Source organism: Phasianus colchicus, chromosome 16 (genome assembly GCF_987193195.1).
Source record: "Phasianus colchicus chromosome 16, bPhaCol1.hap1.1, whole genome shotgun sequence".
Taxonomy (NCBI): domain Eukaryota; kingdom Metazoa; phylum Chordata; class Aves; order Galliformes; family Phasianidae; genus Phasianus; species Phasianus colchicus.
In genome coordinates this window covers 7,791,384-7,817,644 of record NC_143451.1, presented here as the reverse complement: position 1 = coordinate 7,817,644, position 26,261 = coordinate 7,791,384, and the positions used below count along the sequence as shown (strand labels likewise).

The 26,261-nt window shown below is 44.5% G+C and overlaps 1 protein-coding gene across 2 annotated transcripts; it reads left to right on the top strand.

The window, feature by feature from the left end:
- Positions 1-53: 53 nt before the first annotated feature.
- POLR3E (RNA polymerase III subunit E) lies at positions 54-26,181 on the top strand. 2 transcript variants are annotated; one of them, XM_031606682.2, is made up of 21 exons: positions 54-182; positions 2,856-2,936; positions 3,748-3,798; positions 4,962-5,039; positions 5,828-5,943; positions 6,957-7,039; positions 7,738-7,845; positions 8,293-8,342; positions 8,610-8,729; positions 9,238-9,323; positions 10,291-10,335; positions 10,420-10,511; positions 11,270-11,390; positions 12,934-13,015; positions 15,150-15,209; positions 16,161-16,318; positions 16,599-16,663; positions 17,990-18,486; positions 21,793-21,870; positions 22,798-22,911; positions 24,989-26,180. In XM_031606682.2, exons 2-21 carry the CDS (start codon positions 2,901-2,903, stop codon positions 25,043-25,045), a joined length of 2,097 nt encoding a protein of 698 aa, XP_031462542.2. In that variant the 5' UTR covers positions 54-182; positions 2,856-2,900; the 3' UTR covers positions 25,046-26,180. The 2 variants fall into 2 exon arrangements, with proteins under 2 accessions (XP_031462542.2, XP_031462541.2); XM_031606681.2 differs by lacking the exon at positions 54-182 and adding an exon at positions 526-661 and having other exon boundaries at positions 24,989-26,181.
- The last annotated feature ends 80 nt before the right edge of the window (positions 26,182-26,261 follow it).

The window sequence follows — 26,261 nt, the reverse complement described above, 5'->3', positions numbered from 1 at the left end:
GCAGCGCCCTCTGGCGGCCGCTCCCCGCCACGCCGGTAGAGCATTGTGGGTAGGAGGAGGGCCGCGGTCCCACGTGCCGGCCGCAGTGACACCAACATGGCCGCCGCCTGAGCGCCGCCCGCCGCGCCGCGCACCGCCACCGGGGACCGGCGGCCCCGCCGTCCGCGCGGCGCCTCCGCCAGGTGAGCGGCCGCGGTGCCCCTCTCGCCGCTTTCGGGGCTGCGCGGGAGCGGCGTACGGCAGGGGGCGGAGGGGGGCGCGACCCGGGCTGCGCGGCTCAGCCCGCACCGTGGGGCGGTGGGGGCGGCGCGGGGCGCTGACAGGAGCCGCCGGGCGGGCTTCGAGGGAGCGGACGGGGGTCCGGCCCGGGCCCGCCATCTCGGCTCCTCTCGGTCGGGCCGGCGCTGCCCGGCGCGGCTCTCCCGGCACGGGAGGCCCCCGCTGCTCCCGCCGGGCGGAGTTCCCGCACGACCGGCCGGCCCGCGCCCTGCGCGAGGTACCGAAGGGCGGCCGCGCGTGGCGCCTCGTCTCCTCAGCGCCGGCGGGAGCTCCGGCGGCGCCGCCTCACGGTGCGCGGGGAGCCGCGGATGACTGTGCAAAGCTCCAGTGGGGCACGGCGCGGAATTGGGTCAGCACCGCCGTCATCGCGGACGTCTGGAAGGTGCCTGCGCTCTTTTTGCGGCTCCGTTTTGCTGAATGCCGCGGCGCAGCCCGGCGCTGCCGGGGCCGGCCCTGGGAGGCGTCGGGCCGGAGGGCGTCGGGGCGGGGAGCGGGGCTGCTGGCTGCCGGCTGCCCGCCCGCACCGCGGGGACCCGGCGCGTCCTGCGTGAGAAGCGCCGGTGTTGGCGGTCGGGGTCCGTTACGGGCAGACGCGCACGCGGGTCGGTGCCGGCCGCCCTTCTGGACTCAACCCGAGAGGAAAAGGGTTCGGTTACTCCGTGGCGGTTTTACGCTTTTTTCGCCAGTGTTTCTTCTCGTTGCAGCGGGAGGGTGGTTACGGCAGCCCAGCCTCGGTCGTGCTGAGATTTGTATCTCCTGCCCTCCTGTGCTCCGAGGTCTAATGACTCACACTGACAACTTGCACTGATGCTGACATGCACAGGAAAGTCCCTTTACAAAGAAAGCGATCTCGCCAGAAGAAAATGTGAAACAAGTGCTCTTGTGGCCGTGCTTGCTACCTCCTAGAGCTTAATTCCATTCTGTTATTCCTGTGGGGTTCGTTTCTGTATCTGCCATGCATACAGCAAACTGCAGATGCAGAATTGCGTCTGTGTGCCTTCAGTGGAAGCTTCGTCCTGATCAGAGGATTCCTCACATGAATGTTGTGTAGGTCTGTCGCTCTGGTACTTCAGTGAAAGCACCTGCAGTCATTCTTTACTCTTAAGTGGTGAAAAACAATTATAATCTTTGTGATCTGACATTTTCTGTAAGTACTGAGCTGGATTCCCAAGATCTCATGTAAAATGGAAAGAGCAGCACTGGGTGAAGGACTAGAAACCAGGTCTTTCAGGTTGGGTTTCTCTTTCTCACCTTGGCCCAGGAAATCTGAATTTCTGTTTGGGAAAGTGAAATAATATTCTCAGGAGGGAAGGAGCAGGTGAGCACGCACCCGGCCTGTGGGCTGCCAGGCAGGAGCAGGTTCCCCATCCCCATATAGGACAAGGACAGCACTCAGACCCGCAGCTCCCACCTCTGGGTCTGCCGTGTGCACACCTGCTGAGTGTGCTCCCAGGGCCTGCTCTGTTCTGAACAAAGGCCCCATTTTGTGCCAAGCTGCCTGCATGCTATATTGTACTGAGCACCTGGGGTGCGCAGAGCTGGAGCTGACCCATCTCACTGCTTGAAAAGAATGCAGCCATGGTTGTGCTTCTGGGAGCTGCAGAGTGCCCAGTGGTTATTGAGCCCAGTGACACATTTCTCGGATAACTGTATGTTGATGATTTGAGAAAACAGGTGTGTGTTGACATATACTGGGATGGTTAAGAGGTGAATTGTGTACTTGAAAAAAATCAGCACATTTAGGGATGTAGCACGGATGCTTCTGCCTCTCACAAACCTCTGTCACTGGCTCCTTTCTGTAGGAAGCCCAGCTAAGAGGTGAGTGTGTGTCAGTGGTGAGAGTAAGATCTGTTGAAGCAAGCTCTGTTGTTCTCATTGTTTTGAAGGATCTGAGGGAAACAGAGGAGTGTCTTAGGGCTGCCATCCTGGCTGAGCAGTAGGTCTGTGCTCAGTCAGGAGCCAAGGCTGTGATATATTACATAGCTGTAGGCAGGGCCAGCACACTGCAGGTGTAAATGCTGTCTAGTCCTGAGCACAGGGCTGACACAGGCTTTTTGTTCTCCGAGCTCTTAAACCAGAAGCTTTCTCCATTTCTACTTTCAAGGAAATTTCTCTGGGAAGGGAAGAAGGCTGGTGAACTGCATGGCACCATCCTTAGTGACTGTGACAAGTGCTGTGGCTATTTCAGAGCTCGGGCATGCTGTCTGCAAACCAGCTGCTGCTGGGGCGCAGTAGTCACACAGGGTATAAAGGGTGTGCTTCACACAAGTACTGAAGGCCTATCCTTCCCTCTGCAGAGCTCAGCTTTAGTGCTCTCTCTGATGCTAACTTTCATCAAGGTTACGGGAACTTAGTTACCTTCAACAAACCTCCTGTTTGTTTTTGGAGTTGGTGGCAGTTGGTAGAGATGGTGAGGTGCGAGGGGCCGTGTTGTGCCAACACGTACACTCCTTCACAGCACACACTGAGTGCATTGCCACTGAAAAGAAAGTGGTGTACTTGAACAAATAGTCTGGGCTCCAGGTGGTACGTGGCGCAGATGTAGTGACTCATATGACATATCTGTTTTCTTTCAGATTGTGCCAAGGAATAAGCCAAGGAAAAGCTTTTTGTATCCTAGCATGGCAAATGAAGAAGATGATCCAATTATACAAGAGGTAAAAGTGCTTTGTGTCAGCAGTGGTTCTACGTGCAGCTTTTTTTGTGTTATTCAACTTCTGTTCTATTGTTCTAATTATAATTTTGATGAATTCATATCTGCTATACATGAAGCTGAAATGGTTTCATACCTTCTGCTAAAAACAAGCAGTTGTACTCCAGTTTTGGACTTCCTTAAGGATCTGTTCCATCCCAAACAGTAGCCTGGTGTCCCATTCACTTTGTGTATGAATTCATGCACCAGAGGTATGAGCAAGGGCAAGCCTGTGGGGTTTGACAGAAGTGTCTCAGAAGGTACCTAAGATGGAAACGTGTGTGTGTGATTGTTGTGACACATCCGTGGATTTTAGGTGTTGGTGGCAAAGTGCTTGTATTAAATCCTATTTGGCATGTGGGTGTGTTTTGTCTAGCTTAGAAAGTTTTCATGGCAAAACACCAGCAAGGAAGTTAACTTTTCAGTCATGCTGCCAAAGAGAGAACATCCTCTTCTTTTCAGATTGTGATGATAGATACACTTCAGGCCCACAGATAAAAAAATTTCTTGTTTCATTTCAGAGGCAAAAATATGCAGCAGTGTCTCCTGCCTCATCATAGTTGTGCTGTTTTTCTTCTCTAAGAGGCCAGCTGCTATATTACAAGTCAAAATCAGCAGAGATGAAACCTTTATCAAAAGTCATGAGTGAGCTTTATATACAATTCATAATTAGAAGCAAAACTTGACAGTATTTGAGCTCTAGGGATTGAACTTGCATCTGAGGCTCCATCCAACATAGCTATTAACTGATGCAGGTTGTTTGTGTTGCTTTTTAGATCGATGTGTTCCTGGCCAGAAGTCTGCTGGAGAAGTTGTATTTGTTTCAGGTATTCCAGTTAGCTTTTATTTAGTGAAAATTTGTTTAAAATAAATTAATTGAAAGAGAAATAACTTTATTTACCTCTTACAGGGAACAGGCAAACCTGCATGCATCTCAGTTGAAACATTTAGTATTAAGCTATTTGTAAGAGAGGAGTGATTGTTTATGGCATTGACTTGTCATTAAATCACTGCCTATAGCCACCCTCAGGGAGTTATTTTAGTAGGTAATATCCTTATTGTGGTTTGGATAAATCTGCAGTCTCTTGGCCATTTTCTGCCAACGGCCAAGTTGGTTTCTGTCAACTTTACTGAACATTTATTTAGGACCCGTCCTGTTTAAGACAATGCCATCAGTATTTATAACCAGTGTGAGTCATCAGGAGAGACCCCCTTATGCTGTGGAGATAAAACTGATGAGTGATTAAAGGTGGAAATATGCTTGATATTTGAAGGTCTGTTTCCCATTCTGTTCACTGAATTTCTCTCATCGTTTTATCTTTGTGGTTCACTTTTCCTAGGTAGGTCTTTTGAGGCTGATGGATGAGATATTAATTATAAGCCAGTGGTGCTCTCTGGCATAGCCTCCTGTCCAGGTCTTCTGCCCAGCATGTGCAGCTTCATGAGGGGTTGCTCTGCACGTTCTGGACAAATGGTGGCTCTGAGCAGGCTGCTGGAAGACTTCATCTGGGCACCACACTGTGATCTCAGCATCCCCAAATAGTTCAGAACAGAGGATCATGTGGCTAAATGTGACTGTGTGTGGACCAGGTTGTGTAGGCTAACACTACTGGTGAAAACTCACATGTATTTTACTTCTAGATAAATAAATCTCCAGAGAGGTAATATCAGTTAATGGGTTCTCATGGCTTCTATCACATCCTTTTTCAGCTGGATTAATATGTTGTACCATTTTCTTGTCTTATAGCACATAGTGATGTGCTGAAGGCAGGAAATAGAAAAGAGTGAGTGACAGAGGGTGGAGGGGAAGGCTTTGTAACCATACTCTGAGATCTGATGATCTCAGAGATTAGAAAACTCGTTTATTGAGATCTTATAACCATCTGGAAAGTGGCTTTACATGTGAAGGGGCAGGCGGGGTTTAATTAATTTCTGTGAAATTCTGTTGTCTTTAAATTAAGAATTTTTATAAAATTGATATGTTTTCCAGTATCCAATTCGTCCAGCTTCTATGACATATGATGATGTTACACATTTATCAGCGAAGATAAAACCAAAGCAGCAAAAGGTTGGTCATCGTTTGAGTCCAGTCTATGAAACTTGTTTTATACTGTCCGCAGTGTGCTTCAGATCATTACACTGTGCTGCTAAGCTGTTGTAAGTGTGCAGCTTGTGGGACCAGATCTCTGTGCTTGGGCTGAAAAGAAGAATGGTTTATTAAGAGAGGAATTAAAGACACAATGGAAAAAGCAGTATAAAAACAGAATCATTCAGGAAGTCTGGCTACTATTATTCAGTCTGTACAAGATTGATTTAAAAGACTTTCACAGTATTTGGATGAAGGTTGAGGTTTGAAGGCATGCTTTGTCTTTTAGAGTCATGTGTCTTGATTCTTCTCTTGCATGTCTATGAACCATCAACAGTCCTGTTTGAGAATCAGTGGGGTGGTGAAAGTATAAGCAAAGCCAGAATTGTCGCAGTTGCCTACAGACATATTCCAAAGCTGTAGCTGTGATTTGAAAATGTCTCACGTTAAAAAATACAAAAGAACACAAATAGGTCTGTGATAGCAGGATATTTTTCTGGGAAATAATTGAGGAGAGTGCTTATGTGAATTTTGGAGTTAGTGTATGTTATGTTAAGGATTTTTTTTATTAGAATTAGCAGACATTTACGTTTTTAGGCCCTGTGCAGACACAAATCTACCATCACAACCAGGGATTGGTCACTAGTTCCGTTTACAAGTAACATGAAGGGGAAAAAAGCGAGGTGATGACTGTAATTGATAAGTTTGATTGATGATTCATTTGGAGTTCTGCCATTGTAATTATTTGCCTTTTCCTTCACATTTTTTAGGTTGAACTGGAAATGGCCATTGACACTTTGAATCCGAACTACTGTCGCAGCAAAGGAGAACAGATTGCTCTCAATGTGGATGGCACTTGTACAGATGAAACAAATACCTATTCCTCGTAGGTGTCCTATTTGCTTTCGTTTGTTTCTGTGCTAGGCAGAGATATGTGTATGTCCATTAGGCCCATGTCCTTCCACTCTTCTCTTAAATACCTTCAGGAATGAGGGCTCCGTCACTTCCCTCTGCAGCCCATTCCAATGCTTTGCTACCCTCTCTATGAAAAAATTCTTCCTGATATCCAATCTAAACCTCCCTGGCACAACTTGAGGTTGTTTTGTTGTGTCCTGTCACTCATCACCTGAGAAAAGGGACCAACACCTCCTCACTGCACCCTCCTTTGAGGCAGTTGTAGAGAGCGATGATGTCTCTCCTTAGTCTTCTTTTCTCCAGACTAAACAACCCCAATTCCCTCAGTCATTTCTCCTAATGTTGTTCTGTAGTCCCCAGCTTTATTGCTCTTCTCTGCACATGCTCAGTCAAGTCAATATCCTTCCTGTAATGAGGGCCTGAAACTGAACGCAGTGCTCAAGGTGTGGCCTCACCAGCGCTGCATGCAAAGGATCAATCACATTCCGGTCCTGCTGGCCACAGTATTTCTGATGCAGACTAGGGTGCCATTGGCCACCTAGGCCACCTGGGTACACTGCTGGCTCATGTTAGCTCCCTGCTGACCAGCACAATACTCTCGGGTTCTTCTCTCCTGGGCAGATTTCCAGTCACTCTGCCCCAAGGCTGCGCTGCTGCATGGGGTTGTTGATGACCCAGCACTTGCCCTTAGTTCATGTCATGTAACTGGGCTTGACCCATTCATCTAATCTAGGTCCATCTGCAGAGCCTTCCTGACCTCAAGCAGATCAACAGTCTTGCCTTACTTGATGTAGTCTGCAAACTTAATGAGAGTGCACTCAGTGCCCTCATGCAGGTTGTCGATTAAAATGTTAAACAAAACTAGCTTTGTATTTAAAGCATTTGCTGATAGACTATTTTGGGAATTGGTGATTTCAGGCCTTTTAACATCTATATGCCACATTGCCTGTAGAATATAATCTTACAGCATTCATCTGTTTGCAGGAAGCTGATGGACAAACAAACTTTCTGCTCTTCACAAGCTGCAAGTAATGTTTCCCGCTATGCAGCTGCTGTTTATAGAAAAGGTGACTTTGTTTTGTTACCCCTCACATCAGTGAAACATATAAATTTCTGGGTTAAATAAGAGCTGTTTGTTCTGTGTTTCCAATAGCATAGGCTCATATTTAATTGAAGCTTTTCTAAATAAAGCGAAAGCTTTCCTTATGAGTGTCCCTGGAGTCCTCGAGGAGCTCCAGCAGTTTTAAATAATATAGCATGGCACTGTAGGTGCCTCCAAGATCTTAACGGTCCACAATGGCCTGAAACATACATTTACAGTAAAAAATTATTTTTCTTACTTACTCTGTATTATTATCTCTGTCTAGGCATGGCTGTTTTATTTGCCTGTTCAACACTTCCTGCCCTTCTTTTGTTTCCTACTGTTACTGCAGAGTTTTGATGAGAGGATCATTATAGATTGCCTACAGTGATGTCTGTTTCACTAGTAGTCTCCTGACAGATAGGTCAGATCTAAGCCAAAATGGGGCTCTCTGTAATATCTGGCTCCAACATTAATCAAGAAGGTAGCAGGAGAAGATCTTGATTTTTTTCATACTCCTTTGTTGTTCTATGCACTGGATGAATCACTTAATCTCTTTTTACTGTATTAAATATTTGTGTTCTCTGGAAGCTGTGCTGTTGCAGAGGTAGCAAGGTGATGAAAGTACTGTCTCTGTGCATTAGAAAACAAATACTTTTAACCAATATCAATTCTCTTTTTTAGGTGAACTTCACCTGACTCCACTGCATGGAATTCTTCAGCTGAGGCCAAGTTTCACCTACTTGGACAAAGCTGATGCAAAACACCGCGAAAGAGAAGCTGCTAATGAAGGTAAGTACTGCATGAGTTATGTTTCCTTTTGAGAGGTAGGATACGAATTCTCTCTATAATTTTATTCAAAGGTGTTTAATATAACAATGAACTGATTATAAAACCATTTCTCAGCCAGTTCTTGTCTCTGATCATATTTTCAGTGTAGTTGCGGTAAGGTTTTTGTGGAAAGGTGTAGGGAACTGGCAGAGAGATACGAGACAGCGGGTAGTGTCAAAGGGCAGCAGTAGGAAGTGCCACAACAGCCACTGAAAAGCATTAGTGCCATGTTCATGGAAGCAGTTTCTCCTCTTACATGAGTGGTGTGGCACTGTCATATGCTGCATATTTTAGCAAGCTGTAGTTCCTATTTCTGCCTTCTTCCAGAATAGGCCTCCAGACAGTTACTTGTTGGCTCTGGTTGTTTTATTGCAGTCGTGGTCTTATCCTGTTGGCTTTTTTTGGCAGGTGGTGATTCATCCCAGGATGAAGCTGAAGATGACGTTAAGCAAATTACTGTACGTCCAGATTTCCTTTTTGTGGTAGTTCAGGCAACAGTTCACAAGAAAGCATGTCAATTCACACCCAAATAATTGAACAGGAAACCGCATCTGGTTCTGGTGACCCTGGGTTCAGAGGGGAAAAGCATTGCACAAGTGTAAAGATGACAACAATTAATTTGAGCTAGGACCACTAGCTTCTGTTCTCATTCTGCCAAATAGGTAATGGAGGTATTTTGTTTCAGGTGTTTTGGAGCTGTATTTAATGATACCCAAATCTTCTAGGTACGGTTTTCCCGCCCTGAGACTGAGCAAGCTCGTCAGAGACGTGTCCAGTCTTATGAATTCCTGCAGAAGAGACAAGCAGAAGAGCACTGGGTTCATCTCCATTATTATGGCTTGAAGGTAAGCGTTGGGCGCGATCGCTCAGCCAAATTAAATCTGGGTATGTGGGAATCGGGGAGTCGTCAGAAGACAGTGAAGAAAAGTTGATCTGAGGCTTGAAATGACCCCACAGTGCTGTGAGCCTCTGCCACCGGATAGTGCTTTGGGATCTCCACACTGGAAAAGCTTTAAAATTGAGAATTGGACAAATTTAAGGCAGGGGGTGTTTAAGTCCAATAGTCACTCAGGTCTTAGCTTTGTAAAACAGTCAGGGAAGCCAGTCAGTTAAGTGCCATAAATCCTGTTTCTGTGACACAGCATGCATGTCAGGAGATTTTTGAAGTCACATCAACTGAAACGTTTCCACATCATATCTGCATCATTCAAGAGGGCTTACAGTACAGCATCAGTGAGATGGAATGCTTGAATAGCACTGGGAGAATGGAGCAGTCTCAGTTCAGAATAAGGAGTCTATCTGAAATTTTGTGTTCAGAATGTCAGTGATTTGTGCTTTTCTCCATGTCTCCAGGATAGCCGTTCAGAACACGAGCGCCAGTATTTATTCAGCCAAGGTCACGGCCTCGCTGAGAATACGGAATTAATAAAATCTCCCAGGTAAAGGTTTGATGCTTTTCTAGAGAAGGTACAATAATTTCTTGGGATTGCTTTCAGAGTAATAAGCAAATTTGTTCTTTTAAAATCATACCTTTGATACTGATATCCATGGTAGAAGTCCAATTGCTTAAAAAATAGAAACAAACTGGTCTTCAACTTCAGTTGCTTTCACTTGTGATTGTAGCCTTGTCTGTGTTATCACAACCCAGCGTTGTTGAGACTGCAGATATTGTAAGGGAGAAGTAAAACAAAAGCTCCTCCTGATTAAAATAATGGGAACTCTGAAGCCAACGACTCCCATTGTTAGAAACTCTTAGAGAACTTTATTTTGGTGATTTTTAAGAGACACCTGATACTACTTGAAACACGTTTGGTTTTGTTTCTTGCTGACTGCAGCTATGTATAGGAATCTTCTGTGGTGCAGACAGTAATAATGTTTTGCTGTAAACATATAGACCATGGTCCGAGTAATAGGAAGGTGGTGGACTGCCTCTCTCCTTATTGGTGTGGGTGTGTTTTTGTAACATTTAACATCTCAGTGGAGCAGTGCCAGGTGTGATGAGAAGTCTTTTGGATTTGATTCTTTCCTCTCAGACACTGGCAGTTATATTGGCAGGTCTAACTGCAGGACTTCGTGTGGCCCCACTTGCTCTGTGTCAAAGTACCACGTTTAATGTTTGCACTCTTGCAGTTCCTCTATTTGGACACAGGAGAGTACAGGAGAGCAAGGATTCTGACTCCCGTCTATTTCATGCTTTTTCTTTAAATGGATGAATGTCAGTAGCTTTTACCAGCACTGAATTTGTGGAGGAAGATGAGAAAGGAAAGAGGAGGGGCTCTCTTTTCAGGCTGGTGTTTGTTTTATAGATTCTAATAAGTAGGATTGCTTTAAGTAAAAAAATAACTGTACTTAAACTTGGGAAATCTCAAGACAAATATTATAAGGATGTGTTTTCTTTTCTTGTAGTGAATATTTAATGATGCTCATGTCTCCAAGCGTAGAGGAAGAGAAGTAAGTGTACAGAATGTTCAACACTGACATTGTCTGGATGCTCTCTCATGAGCTGCAACTCACAAAGCTGTTGTTTATTTGCAGTAGCAAACCGGTGGCTCCAAGCAATGTGCTTTCTATGGCCCAGCTGAGAACTTTACCCCTTGCTGATCAGATCAAGATCCTGATGAAGAACGGTTTGTAATCCATTTGCACTTGTGACTTCTAATTGTCTCAGATAAAATACCTTTCCTAGTAGTACCAGTTCTGTCGCTCTTCCAGACAGTGTCTGGATCTCAGATTCTGTGAAGCAGTTAAAAGCTGAATATTTGCTTGAGAAGGCTGAGAGTGCTCTTTGGGAAAGAGAAGAGCACTAGGTGGAACTGACAGCTGCTCTGTATGTTTGCAGTGCTCTCACTCTTAGAATATTTTCTGATCTTGATGATAACTTTCAGAGTGCATTTATTTCTGCAGTTATCTCCTGGAATGTGAAGTCTGAGTATGGCTTAAAAGTTAATGCAACAGGCTGCACTTTGGCATTTTTTTCCCTTGAAAGTTTTCAGTGATATGCTTCTTGAGTGTTTTGTAAGCTTTATTCTATCTCTTGAGTTACTATCTAATGAGAGCAAATCCTGAGAACCTTAGGAGCTTCCTGTCTTGTCAGGTATCTCTGTTTCCAAATATTGCCAAAGGAGTAGATTTTTTTTTTTAATCCATGAATTAATTTAGGGCCAGTTAAGCTAATCAACTTTGTTGCAACATGAATGTGTATTTTTTCAACAGATACTGACTATGGCTTCTAAAATTCAGGCTTTGAATTTTTATTTTCCCCTCAGATACAGCTGTGACCTGGAATTTCAACATAAATATAAATCACAATATCCTAGAATTGAAACTCCGTTTTTATTTTGCATACTGAGAAAGCCCTTCATCTAATGTTTCTTTTGCCTTTCAGTGAAGGTGATGCCATTTGCGAATCTGATGAGTTTGCTAGGCTCTGGGACAGACTCTACAGCAGTTCTCCGCTGCATACAGCAGGTGGCGATGCTGGTCCAAGGAAACTGGGTGGTGAAGAGGTATGCCTTGTCTTTGTTACTGAGATGTGATTTTCTGCTGTAAGAAGAGAATTAGAACAATGGATTTTATGTTGTCATTTTCACTGTGTATCTGTGTTCTCAATTCTCAGTACTGTGAGATACTCATTCAACATTCTTTGCTTTGTTCTGCAATAGGATAATAAAAATTCAAACAGGTGATGGCAGATGCCAGCACAGCCGTGCCCAGCCCAGCTAGAATTGTGGTGGAGCTGTGATGTAACCTGTATTTGCATTTGAGCTGTCAGATATTTGTTGTCTTCACTCGTGTTCTTTTGTGTGGGGACACTCCTGAATCCTTTCAGAGATTAATGTCAAATATAAATACATACAATGAAACAATCCCAACCGTTAGTATTTCTTAGCTAAATTCAGTCAGAGAAAGATCTTTGTGCAGTCTATTTGCTGTTTGTCAGGGGATGCTGCTCTTGTCTGCTGAAAGCATTACCTGCCTTCTAGAGACTACCTGTCATAAAATGGCACTACCTGTGGGGTACTGACTGTAGCACATGAAATGGATGCTGTGTTGTTCTCCTGTTTATTAGAACAAAGCATCTCACTGGGAGTTAAGTCTGAAGAGCAGTATGATTTATTTTTTTTTCTTTTCGCCTGGGTGGAGCATTGCGTGCAAAGAATTACAGTGTGTGGAGTAGTTTTCTGCACTGAGATGTGTAGCACCAGTTACCAGCCTGTTAGCAGGATTCGTCAGCTGTTGTGATACAGGCCTGAGCTAGCTGTGTGAGCTGCTTCAGTCCTTGCTGTCCCTTCCAGAAGGCAGTGGGGTGCAAATTAAAAGTGTTATAGCACTCAGGGTGTTTTTATGTTGTATGTGTTTCTTTGCTGTTTGTCTGAGGAGTCTTTGTGTGTCTGTAGATGTAGCCTGTTAGGGATAGTTGTGCACAGAGCAGTGTCTGCGCACATCAGAGCTTTAAGTGAGGAGGCCGAGGAGATGAGGATTGAGCCTGGGTTGCCTCAAGGCTTTGGAGTCTGTAGAAATGAATGTCATCTAGTTGATCTTGCAAGCAGATCAAGACACCATGGTGGTGGTAGTCCTGGGTCTGATTGGTTTGAGCATGAAAGCTCATAGCATTGTTCTCTTTAATCTTTGATTGCTGACAAGGAATTAAAAAAAAGCACAACACCAAAAACTCATTCCTATAGATCAGCATTTTGGCTAAATGCTACCTTCAAGGCTTAGGTTAGTCTCAGCATTTCTTAGGATCGTGTTGGTCTTGTTTACACTCATGCAAGGAAGGAAAGGCTTTGCAAGAACAAAGCAGAGCATGTACCTGTGTTGCACACATTACCAGTCACAAGGCTGGGCTTTGCTGGTGTAAGCACTTCTTGTACTAGTGTAATTGAAGCGGAGTAATTGCATTAATATTCGTTCCTTTAATGAAAGCGATGCTTTGGATAAAGGTGTAAATTAACTGCAGAGCTGGGAGCACATTTGTTATGTTAATTTTCACCAATGCTGTATTTTGGAGAACCAAGTAGCTAATCCATCTTCCTTTTTAATTAACAGCGACGTGCTCTACCCTAAAGACACTTCCAGTCCGCATAGTGGAGTCCCTGCAGAAGTGCTTTGTAGAGGGAGAGACTTTGTTGTAAGTACAAAAGAGTTTGTTGTTGCTAAAGGAAAATATTGTTGAAGTTTGTCTGAGAGCCGTGGCATTATCAAACTTGGTTTCACATCCACCACTACTGCAATAAGATGTTTGCTCCAGAGAAATTATTTGCGCTGTAACCCTGGTGGTGGTGTTAAAAGTCTGGCATGGGAGTGTTTGTGTGGACTGACATTGTGGCTGTCTGGTAAGTTCAGATTGCTGGTCATTAACAGTAGGTGGTATTCATCTCTTTGTAATAGAACTTGTAGAGCTGCTATCACGTAGCCTGCACAATGCAGGGCTGACAGCGAAGCCAGGACTGGATAATGAAGTGTTTGTTTCTCCAGATACATTTCCGTGGGCTCAGGACTGCAAGGTCTCAGGAGGGCAGTGTGGTTAAGCCTTGTGCTCCCGGAGCATGCACTGTTGATCTTTAAAAAGGATTTTATTCCCCTGAGCTGCTAATCAGTGAAAGGACTTTGTTCCTAAGCACCTTCTGTGAGTGGTAGCTGCGTATGGAAGTTGAAATGAGTACAGGTCTCATAAACATGCACATAACCACAGAAGGGAGGAACAGCTTTGTTTCGTGTTTGTTTTTGCTAACCACGGAAAGAATTAGGTTCCTGAGTGCTTCCTAAGTTCATATCCAGTTTATGGCTTCCACCCCATTGAAAAGAAATTAACGAGTGCCTTGCTTTCATGTTTTTCAGTTAGATCTAAGAGTTCCCCTTGTTTGCAAAGCCTGTTTATGAGATTTAGTCTGAATAGGAGCACACCGTGAAGGAGAACTTAAGGATATGGCAGCACTAGCATAAGATAAAATGATGGTGATTGAAACTGACTTTTTACTGTGTCTTGATGTCTGCCCAAGACACTGGCATACGGAGCTCTGCAATCAGGTGTGACCCGGTGACATTAGTCTTTAGGACCCAGCAGATTATGTGACACGTCATGTGTGAAGTTCTAGGGACCAGAAATTATTATGCTTGGTTAAGTAAGTGCTAATGCTTGGTGATTAAAATGTAAAGATAAAGTGTTTAATAATGGAAAGTATTTTACCCTTATTTTAAATACTCTAAAAGACCAATGGCGGCTTCAGTGTTCAATTGTTCTATGCTGTACTTTAAGGGAGGTAAGTAATTCTTGCCTTTTTCAAAGCTACTGTTTTTTCATAATAATTTCAGTTTCTAGTTTAGAATAAAGTGCCTATTGAGAAATGTCTGTCTCAGAGTTGTGTGCAAGGAGAGGTGACAGATCTGTTTCCTTTAGGCAGCAGCTTCTTGTCCTTGTGTTGTAAGGTGAGTGTGGTGATTTTCTGAGTTTGTAGGAAAAAAGAAGCTGAGTCAGAGAGAAGGAAGTATGGATGGCATTGAAGCACAAGAGGAAATTGACAATAATGAGATTTTTGAATTATTTGCAACACTATTAATAAACACATATTAAGGGAGATTGTAATTTATTTAAATGGAGATGGGAAGAAATCAAAGGTTATTTTCGGACAGTGGTAGTTCTGCTCCTGTGCCCATTAGCCAGCTCTCAGCAGCTGCCTCGCAGTATGCTAGGCCTTGGGAGCTGCTTAGCAGAGTACCTGGCTTTTCCATTAACCAGAGACAAATACATGAGTGAATTGCCATCATTGCACGACTGTAAGTGACTGTGGTGATGTGCATTGGAAAGGGCAGCAGACACTTTCTAGGAGGCTGTAAGCTGCAGAAATGCAGCAGTCAGCAGCTTCTACTAGCACTGCACCCAAAGAATTGGAAGTTTCTTCAGGTTAGTGAACAATGCTGGGCATGGGGTGTGACTCCTGCAGTTCCAGCATCACCGCTGTGGAAGGGCTTTTTTGGAAGCTAGATGAGGTTTGAGAGATTCTTAAGAGCTTTTGTAGTCAAAGGTTCACCAAGGGAAACCATGGACTCTCAAAGATTCTGATAGTGTGTGTGGCCATTTGAGCAAGGAATAGTCAGAAACTGTTTTCCTGCCGTCTGTGTGAGCATGACCTGTTTCCACATCCTTGAAAGGAGTCAAGCTTCCATTTTTCTGGTAACATCATTGAAAAGTGTTATTTCTATGACTTCAGTAATGCAACTCCTAAATATAGTTAACAGGGTTTTCTCTTTTGTTTCCTTCCTAGATGTGGAAGTTCACACAGGACCGCTGGGTTGTACGAAAGGAAGTGGCGGCAGTTACAAAAGTGAGTGACTTCTTCCTAACACAGAGGTTGGTGCTAACTGTGGGCATTGTCTGCAGGTCAGTAAGAGGTGCTGCTGCAAGCCTTTTCTTTCAGGTTCACAGTGTCTGCATTACTGCTGACTTGCAGTGTTGCTAGCCAAGGCATATCTTCACTTTGGAACAGGTATAGATTCTCTTTACAGAATTATTTCAAGCAGCTCCCACAATTACAGTTCCACAGGACATGACTGTCCTTGCAGCTGAGCCACTGGAATGTATCTTTGTCCCCTCTTCTGTTTTGGTGGAAAGCTGAACATCCTTTGAATTAAGCTTACAAAGCACCGAAGTAGATGAGAACTCGTGCAGTCCACACTGATACTCCGCTTTTGCAGAGTGCATTACAGAAGCACAACACTTCTGATGGCATTTGCCAAAGCTGCCAGTATTGAATAAAAGCCTTAAAACAACTCAGGCACATGAATATTCTGTCAGAAGGAAAAAAATTATTTGTTTAAAACAAAATAAAATGATAGAGCACAAATCAGTTGATGTACAGACTGGCTACTTTTGGAATTTAAGATCCAGTGCTGTTCAAAAGCCATGCACGTGTAGGTGCAGCATGTCTGACTTGGAGCTCTGAACTAAGAAGAAAGTTGTAGGACATGCTTCTGTGCACAATAGTCTTTTCATCTCAGTTAGTAAATTCCCTTTTCTTTACAAAACATGTCATGAGCTATTTGACTCTCAGCTGATCAATCACTGCGCTCTGACGTGCTCTGCCTTTAACATTGTGTGAAAGAGCTGGTGTTGCAAAGGATAAATATCTGACTGACTTAGGCATGTGTTTGTGGGAGTGCCCCATGTACGCCAAATCGGTCCTGCTCATCCTGTCGCGTGGAACAGTGTTCATTGCTTCATGGCTGCAGATGCCCTATATGAATTGACATCCATATCATTTTCCTTTTTCTTTTAGCTTTGCCCTGAAGATGTGAAAGACTTCCTAGAGCACATGTCTGTGGCAAGAATAAACAAAGGTTGGGAGTTCATGCTCCCTTATGATGAAGACTTTGTTAAGAAGCATCCAGATATAGTTCAGAGGCAACGTATGCTGTGGATGGGCATTCAGGCCAAGTAAATGACTTGCTTTATTTTGGGGAGTAAGCTAAAAATGAAGAATGATCTAGTGTGAAGTTTCTGTATTTGATCCATATTGCCTGTAAGGTTTACTTCTCTCAGGGGGTGTGGTTGTATGGGGATTGTGTTGATGCATCATTCAAGTCACACCTTTTCTTTGGCTTCCTGAGGACAGCTTTCTAGAAATTAAATATTCTGGCTGAAAGTTAAAGCTGGTGTGGCTGCAGGCAAGCATAACAACAGAAACAGTACTGGTATGATTTCCTTTGTATTTCAGATTAGAAAAAGTCTATAATCTTGTAAAGGAACACTTGACACCAAAGAAACAAGAGTCACAATCAGGTAAATGAAATTGTTTGGATCACCTTGAAACACATGCATCTCTGTATTTCTGGGTGATATTTTGTTGTTTCTCACTGTTTTTGAGTGTGGTGGGTATTGGTCTTGCATTTGATATTACCCCTTTCTTGTAATTTCTTCTGCATTATTTAAGATAACTTGGTCTTTACTAACATCAGTGATGTTAGTGGTGACACAAGCTTACTGTGGCGGAGCATGGAAGGACTCCTTGGCACTGGGGACTCTATTTGATAGTGTAAAATCAGCTGGATATGTTAACAACTTCCTCATTTAAGGTGTAGTGGTGTAAGCAGCTGCTGAATTGAGGACAGGGACAGAGCATGAGTGATTCTTACCTCTCGGTTCTCAGGCTGACATGCATGAGGTTGAGTCATTCCCTTTTCAGTTCCAAATAAAACGGTGGGATTTTTTATTTCCTCTGATTTGCTGTGGGCTCTGTGGTGTGGTTGAGGGCTAAACAATTAATGAGGAAAGTATTTGCTGGGGGAGCTGCAAGGAGGTGTGAAGTTGTCTCTTTGCCATTCCTCTCCACCACGGATGTCAGAAAGAATATTAAAGTAGCTGTTCTATAATCCTAAAAGGTTGTGAAAACCTGAGATTCCGGAGAGCTTTAGCTAGGCATTTGGCTCACTGCCAGACTCTGGAGCCACTGAGGAGAATAAGCAGAACTGACAAATGTGCATATAATTCCATTTCAATACCGTGTGTTTGATCTGCTTGGGAGGATTAGGTGTGGGTTATTCGGAGAGAATTAGTGGGCCTGGTAGTAAAGAAGGTAACAGCATGAGTGCTGTGTGGGCTTTTGCCTTAAATGCAGCATTCCTTCCAATGGGATTGAGACTGAATTTCTCTTTTGCCAACACACACTTCCCTTTTGCCTTTGGGTTGAGGTGCAGGATTGCATGGGAAAGGATTCCCTTCTGCCCCTTTCTCCCCAACACTGAGTAATAGTACTTAGAAGAGTCCCAGATTTCCATACTGTGCACCTCATGCACAGCCCTAGCTGTTGGAGAAATGCAGTGTCTTTGCTTCAGGTTCCTTGACTGGAAGACCTTTCCACAAGCACCTGGCTTACAATTATTAACATGCTTAATTGGTTGTTTGTTGTTTTTTTTTTGTTTTTTTTTTTTTAAGTTATAGTAGCAGGGAGGGAAGTAAAATCTAATCAGTAAGCCAGGTTTATTCCTTAGGTTCCACAAGTAATGTTGTTTCCTGGCTTTATTTCACTGTGAGCAATTCAAGCAACATTCTGCAAAACTGGAGTCTTGTTTATGGTGGGATTTTATGCTACGCTTCATTTCTTATCAGGCCATCCATTGCTGGTTTCTGGGGAGCAAAGAGTAAACATGGCAAAAGCAAAAGTCAAGCAGAATTATGGGCAGCTAGAGAAGGAGTTCCAGAAGCAAAAGGCGGAACTGAAATCAAATGACACTTCATCCAAGATAGACGTTTCCAATATCCACATTAAAGAGGAGCCTGTGAGTGATGAGGAGCCCATGGACACCTCGGTGTATGAAGGCCTGAACAACGGCATCGTCAACGGCCTCCACGCAGAGGAGGACTCCACAGACTCCCTAAATGGCCACTTGCCTGGAGGCTGCAGCGATCGGGTAGCCCAAGAACTGAAGGCATTTGTGTCCTCAACGTTTAAGAAACAATTTGTGCTCACCTTGAGTGAGCTTAAACGGTTGTTTAACCTTCATTTAGCCAGTCTGCCTCCAGGACATATATTGTTCAGTGGCATTTCAGACAAAATGTTACAGGACATGGTGTTAGACATTGGCTGCAAACAGATTTTGGTGCCTGTAAGTATTTTTTTTCCTTTTGGCACAATCTGGGTGGGAGGTAGGGGGGCAGTTAAATATCGGAGCTGTGAAATGTTTACACCTTGGGCTGGACTGGAGGAACATTTGTGTTCTGAGTGTTTGGGCTGTTGAAGCTGCTGAAGGCTTGTCTGCCTTCCTGCTTCTGGCTGGCCCTGTGATCTGCTTTTTGCCCTTGTGGTGTGCTCAAAGTTGTCCTTGGGGCTCCTTTTCCACCTCTGGGCTGTTGGGCTGCAGGGACTCATTGTGCTTGCTTGCTCCTGTTCCAGTGACTTACCCTGGGGCAGTCCCACCAGCTTGCTTTGCAGTGTGCAGCTCCTTGCAGGAATGCTGCTGGGATAAAGACGATGGCTGCTGCCTGGAACCGGTGTGGCACACCCAGCAGAGCTCTCTGGGAAGCAGCAAACCATATCTGCAGAGTTCTGTTGGTCACTCCTTTTCCTCCTGGGCTGATCAGAGATGTCTTCATTTGTCTTTATGGAAATTATATGTGTGAATGCGTGAGTCAGAGCCAGCAGATTGCTTAAGAAAGAAAAGGGATTTTGGCATCATGGAAAGTAGCCCAAAAGGAAAATAATTTCACAAGACATCTGGTGCTGATCGGTTTGCAACCAGCAGGAGTTTGAGAGTCAGGTGCTGTTAGAGAGAGAGGCAAAGAGACGTGTGAGCTGCTTGGGAGAGCAGAGAGCAGGCAGGCTGGGGAGAGTCTGGAGCACAGGAGGTGTAGCGATAGTCATGCCTTAGCTGGGCTTCAGGGAGCTTATTTCAGGAAATAACGTGTTCAGTGGTGTGCAAAGTACGTCCTGTGGCACCTGGAGCCGAGTGACAGATGTGAGATGCCACACAGGAGGCCACTGCTTTTTGTGCTCTTTGCTTTCTCTCCTGACAGCTTCCAGTCCCTGAGAAATGTTTGCCTGGAGCTGCTTCTTTGTGGTGGAAATACTCTTGTTGTATGTGGTGTAGAATATGCATTTGCCATGCTGGTGGTAAATAGCTGAAGTCACTGCTGTTGTATTAATTGAGTCTGGGACTTGTTTGCTGGAGACTGCTGTATGTTTGAGTTCTGCTGATCTAGAACTTACTGCAGAATTTGATATCTTCTGCAGCAGCCTGCATAAGCCTGTCAGAAATGTAAGTCAGCTCCCAGGCCTGTGCCTCATGCTGTGGGCCAGCTGTGCCTTTTGTGTGAGCTCGTACACTTCACTTTCTCTCATTGTTTTTTCTGGACAATTTTATTTGAACCCAGTGAAGCTGCCTGAGCTCCTTGGAACCCTGGAGGGATGTTTTGCCTGAGATTTCATAGTTACTCATTAGTTTTCTGTAATTGAAACTGCTTTGGTGATAAAAATCAATGATCTGAAGTAATTAAAGTGATGTTCTATGGGGGGTGAAGACACTCTTGGCTTTCACGTTCCCCTGTTACAGAAAATGTGTTGCTGAAAACAGCAGTGGAAACCTTACTGGTGGAGCATAGATTTATAAAGCTGAGCAGCTGCATCTGGGGTAGCAGATAAATGGTGCTCATGGGGCCTCAGAAGGTGCTCCAGCTGTGAACAGGGGCTGCCTGCAGGGTGCTGTGCTTTGCTTGTGCTTTGTAGCAGTGTAGTAGTGAGCAGGGTGCCTGGCAGTTTTCAGAGTGATGTGAATGCAGGGAGGCTCTCTGTGCTCTCCCAAATAACACTGTGTTGGTTTGGAAGCAGTTCCCTCTCTGAGAGCCAGCAGTGTAGCTGTGCTCAGCATGTGGCCAAGGCAGCAGCAAGTGCTCAGGTCTGTCCCAAGCAAACTCACTGGGGCTCTGCTCCTGCAGCCCTGTGTTGCCTGTCCTGCTGCAGCTTGTCAGGAAAGAGGCTGATGCTTTGGTGTTATCTGTGCTGAATGAAAGCTCAGGAGAGTGTTCCTCTGTGTGTGGCATGTCCTCATGAGAAGAGGAGCATATTGGGTGTCGCCAGCCCAACAAACCTGAATCCTGGCTCTAAAGCAGGTGCACAGCCCTGCTATATATCAGCAGTTTGCACCACGGTGGAACTGAAGCTGCTGATTCCAGCAGGCAGCTCCTGCTGGACACAGCGCTTCCCTTTGCTGCGAGATCAGAGGCAGCCCCTGAAAGGAAGGGCTGAGCCCTTTGCAGTGCAGTCCTTCGGTGTAGTGCGGAAGGCTGGGAAAAAAGGTGGGAGGTGTACTGCAGTGAGGAACTGCAGCAGTCAGACAGGCCTCTTGGCTTTGTGTGGAGGATTGATTGAGGTTGGCAGGTCGGTGGTTAGCATGGAATGAATGGTCGGTGACAGGAAGGCACACATCAGGAGGGGGAAGTATCCAGCATAACTTGTTAGTCGTTGCTCCAGGGGAAAGCATTAAGGCAAATGGACATCATTTTATTTTTGTAGGAGTTTGGAACAGTTACATTCCTTCCTGCATGCAGAGGCACAAAGCCTCTGTCTCGGAAAGTACAAATGGTGTTCCTCTAGCATGGATCTTGTAGGAACAAAAACTGCTTCAGTTTGGGAGCCTGAAATGCGCTGGTGTGTGGTTGCTCTCCATCAGTGTTCAGTCTCCAGGAGTCCCGTGGGCTGCTCCAGGGATCACACGCACAGCAGCAGCACTGTGCTGGTCAGTCATGCTGCCTTGGGTGTAGCAAAGCAGATTCGGTTAGAATTGAAATATCTAAAACTTGCCACTGGAGACTTCAAAACATCCAGAAAACCCTGCAGTGCGCTTCATACTTAATTGAATTCTGCTTTGGGAAGTCTGGAGACACAAGCTGCAGGCAGGAACAGTCCGTACATTGTGCCATGAGATACTGTCCACAGTCCACATCCTGAGATTATTGTGGCACTTGGTGGTTGTCCTCCCTTCCTCCAAGTCCCCATACAATGTCATGGGATCCCCTTGTACAGCTCTGACGTGGTTGGTGCTGTGCCCGTGGCACTGCTTGCCATCACTCCAGTGTGACCAGAAGCATCATTAAAATGTTGTTGGGCATGCCATGTGTGCATCAGGTTGCTGGAGCAGTGGTCCCATTCCCCAGGCAATATTTACCCCTCACTCAGGGTCTGGGTGCTGCAGCATCACCCAGAAGAGCAGGTTTGGTGGGGTTTGTGTTTCTAATGCAGGCACAGGGGCTGCTGCAGCACAGTCACCTTCCTGAGCGTGGGGTGGGAGAGAAGCACTTCTCATTAAGTGGCCACAACATTTTGATTCAGTAATAGGTGTCAGGGGAAACTGTATCATAGAATCATTAAGTAGAACTCATTAAATAGATAGTTATTTTTAACAGCCTCTTGTTCTCAGTTTCCTCCACAGACTGCTGCTTCACCAGATGAGCTAAAGGTTTATGCACTTTGGGAAGCCGGTGACATTTATGATCAGGTAAAGACAAAAATAAGTGACAGTCCCAAATACGCTGTTAGTGAGGATTTGGCATTGCTTCACTTTGTGTTTCTGGAAGCAGTACAGCAGTTTTTCACCGTTCTCTAAGGAAGACTCCAGGTTTCAGTACCAGCCAGCTTCAGGCTGAGAGAAAGCTCTCAGACCATAGGGTGGTTATACCACATCAGGACCAGGTGGTGTGAACAGAAACTGAGACATTGGCAACTAACTCAGTGGGGTGTAAATACTATCAATTGTATGAAGAGAAAGGATTCTGCAATGCAGATCTTCGGTTGGGATCCAGTCAAATCATTTTTCTTTTTTTGCTAATGGTAATGCAGTGGAAATGCAATGTTAACCAGTGGTTATATGATGATGGGACCTGGTGTGTCTCTTTATATTTAGAACAGGAAATGATTACAGCATATGTGAGTATCTCCTCAGTTTTATTTGTATCGCAGTAAGTGAAGTGGAAGGAAAGGCAGCCTAACAGAATGTAGATGGACAATGCAAGTGCTGTGTCTGTGACCTAAATGAATGTTTATAGGAAAGTCTTAAGCATTGTTCTAGAGAATAAGCAGCATCCGATCTCCTGGCTGGAGCAGACCACGTGAGCTGCCTGGGAAGTATGTGAGAGAAATGTGTCATAGCCCCTTCTTTAGTATGGTCTGTACCTGTGAAGGTGCCTGGGGTCACAGGATCAGGATGGGGCAGATGTGCTCATGAGGTATGGAGAGATCCCTGCAGAGCTGCGAGATAATGGGAGGACACATAATGAGAGCATGTTGAAATGGGACAGTTTCAGGGTTTTGAAGCAATACTCTAATGCAGCTCAGTGAATGTTTTGTACAGGCTAATGCACATATAGCTTTTTTTTATAGAAAGCTAAAAGTAACTGTTTTTGTATTAATAATTCTTGTTCTAAAGCATCGCCAAGTTTTGCTTGAAATTTTTTCGAAAAATTATCGAGTGCGCAGAAATGTCATTCAGAATCAGCTGAGTCAAGACCTCAACAAGCAGGAGGTGGATAGAGTGCTAAAGGTAAGTTTCTGCTCAGTTGGGGTTTTGATTCAGTTAATGCATGAATTTTTAACGTTTTGGTTTAACTGAAGGATCATGTATTGCCTTGAGTTGACAAGTGATCGTGATCGTAGAGCAGTTGCTGTGGGAAAACAGGCAGGGCTTGTTTTCCAGCCTGTTTTCTTTCAAGTAACACTCGTCTCATTCTACCTTGTTTCTCTCCAAAGCAGTGATTTTTACTTCCCTGTTATTTGGTGTTATTGCAGCAAATCTTTGTTCTTCATCTTGGACCAGAAAGGAATAGAGCACAGTAAATGTCACACTTCAGAGTTATTTTTAAATAATATGGAGTTAAGCATTAAGGCAGTGGGAGCGTTCTGAGTTTACTGAGCTGCCTGCTGTTGTTTCATGCTGAAGAACAGGTGCCACATGTTCAGAGGGAAATGCATTATATTCTATAGTAGGACTTAAAGCAGTGTAGTGAGCAAAACCCCAACTAAAACAAGCATAGAGTCCTACTTAGCACATCTCATAGTGAATGTTTGAATCCTTTCATCTCTGTCTTTGAAGATGAACCATTTACTTTCTAAACAAGTTTGAGGTATGAAGTACCAACCACGCAGGTTGTGATTGACAAAGGAGAAAGCTGCCAGCTCATGTAGTACTTCAATCACTGTTGCTGAGCCTTTGCTCACCATCACCCACTTCAATGAGACAAGTGCTTAAGTACTTTATTACTCTGGGATCTGTAAGCAGAATAATAACCTACTTGAAAAATTACACATCTGTTGCAGTGACGGTAAGCAAACTGGTTTTGCTTGAATGAACCTGGTCTTAGTATGAAAATAAACTGAGACGTTTCTGCCTCCTATGCAGTGTTTGGTTTGGCTTGCCTGTGCTAGGAGGTTTGTCACATCGCAGCTCTCTGGGGATGTCTAGATAATGCACTGGCATTCGTTTGCACATTGTTGTTGATGTTTAATAAATCATTTCTGGGGAACAAAGAATCGTTGTCCCTTGCAAACCAGGTCCTACTTTTGTAAAATCTAAGTCATTCCACAGTCAGCCTTGTGGCCTTGTGTTGTGTCAGACTTTGTCTTGAATGTATTTGTCACAGAAGCATGTGAAACTTTCATTGTTTCTGAAGTAAATGTTGAAAGTATGATTTAATGAAGTAGGAGGATTATCTGGCTTCTTTAAACCATGAGAGATTTGATTCCACTTTGAATGAAATAGCATTTATTGACTCTTATTTCCCCATCTGCATGTGTTCCTGTCCTGTACAGGAAAGAACAGACTGACAGGGAATGTATTTTTGCATCTGCAGATCCAGAATGAAAACTCTCTTTTGAGGCTCTGCACTTAATTTCTTTGTAGAGCAATAAGTCCCAAGAGTTAAGAAGTGATAGTTATTGATACTTTTTTTTTCTCTTTTTAGTTCCACAACATCAGTTCTGTAGCAGTGTTTAAGCTCCTGTTGAGTTACCTAAGTGGGAAGGTTGGAGCTAAAGGAGCTGTTAGGCTTAGAATTCATGAGACTTGGTGTTCACTGAATAGAAATAAGAAAAGGAACCACAGACTGAACTCCTTTGCTGTGGAGCTTGCAGCTGTGAGTGTAGCAGACACGGTCAGAATACCTGAGTACAGTTCTGAGGTTTGACCCTTCCTTGCCACAGAACCCTGATGAAAAGGATCCAGCTTGGGGCTGCCTGCGTGCTTCTTCTGTTCCCTTCTGTTCACGTCTTCCCTTCTCTTCACGTCTGTAGTTCTTTTGGCTCTCACCTCTTTTCCTGTCCTAACCTGCTTCACCATTCTTCCCATCTCCTCCTCCCAGAAACCTTGGTTTCCTGCCACCATCCCATTGTGTATCCTCCCTGTGCTCTCAGCCTTTCCCCTCTGTCTGCTGTGTTAAGCTTCAGGGCAGAGAGAACCTGCTGCTCTGGCTCTCATTGTACACAGGAGGGATGTTCTGGTCACACTGAAGGTTGCAAAGCCGAATCATGGTTCCAGCAGGGCTCACCTCGTAGTGTGTGATCCCTGCGGTTTGGAAACGCGGGGCGGTGCTGCAGGCACTGATGGGCTCTCCCTTTCTCCCCAGGACTGCTGTGTGAGCTATGGTGGAATGTGGTATCTTAAAGGGACTGTGCAGTCTTGACGGCAGCTGTGGCGGTTTCTGTGCTTCAAATGCTCTCCTGGATGAAAGAGGAAACCTGCGGTGGGCGGCACAGACAGTAATGCTGTGGCCTCAGGAGTGTGGGGCAGGAGCTGACCTACTTTGGGGCATGTGGCATTGCAGACAGTCACTGACATCACAGCACACTCACACATATGTTTGCATGGCCGCCTGGGTGCAGAGAGCAACTAGGAAGACAACACGGGACCCTGTCTGCAGTTTGATTAGTCTGGGATTTCTAATGTATTTTGCTTCTCCTTCTCTTTCCTTATAGTAAAATAAAAACCATATACTGACACAGACATGATGGAAAATCATGGTCTAATATTTTATTTTGTAAGTAAGTGATGCCAATAAATTAAATTTGTTTACAAACATCCCAGGTTTTGTTAAATACCTAGATGCTCATGCATTAGTCTGAGCATTACAACAGCCCTTCCTTACAACAAGGGTAGTGATGTTCATGGGCACATCAGGGCAGGGAGGGGGGGATACAAAATCACTGTCTTTAAACATTGTATGACATAGCAACTGTTCTCACCTGGTGTCTGTAAAATGAACTGTCTGAAAAAGTACTTACACTTGAAATAGATGTGGAACAACTACTGGATGTCTTATTGATGTGGGTTTTGGTTGATGGAGTTTTTGCCTTACTGTGTGCAAAGGTAAGTGCACCATGTCCAAGGCATCCAGCTGCAGTTATCACACTTGGCAACAATGTAAAACCTCTATTTTGTGTAACTTTTTTAAAAATAAAATTTTATCTTGAAGGTCAGCTGTGGCATCCTGCTGTACTCTGCCTCGTATTTGCCCAGGAAGAAATGGAAATGATCTTTGCTCCTTTTTGAGCCTAAAGGCTTACAGAGGAAGGAAAGGTAAAGAATATTTGCAGATGTTTGAGGTAGATGACAAACTGCCTCTTGACTTGCTGTACTTTTCTACTTGCATCACATTTTTTAGGACGGTTGTCAAGCTGCAGCCTGTTGCTCAAGAAATGATAACTGAGCTGCTTCTGTTCTATGTTTGTCACTCAAGCTTCACAGCAGTGAGGTAAGGAACACCCCACTGGCAGCTTTAGAGCAGTTACTGTTCATGGGTTTTGTTTTCTGTAATTTCCATCATATGAGAAGCTCAAGTAGATTCTATTAATTTCATCTACTTATGCTTAGAAAGGGCTGGGGTTTTTTTGGTTTTTTGT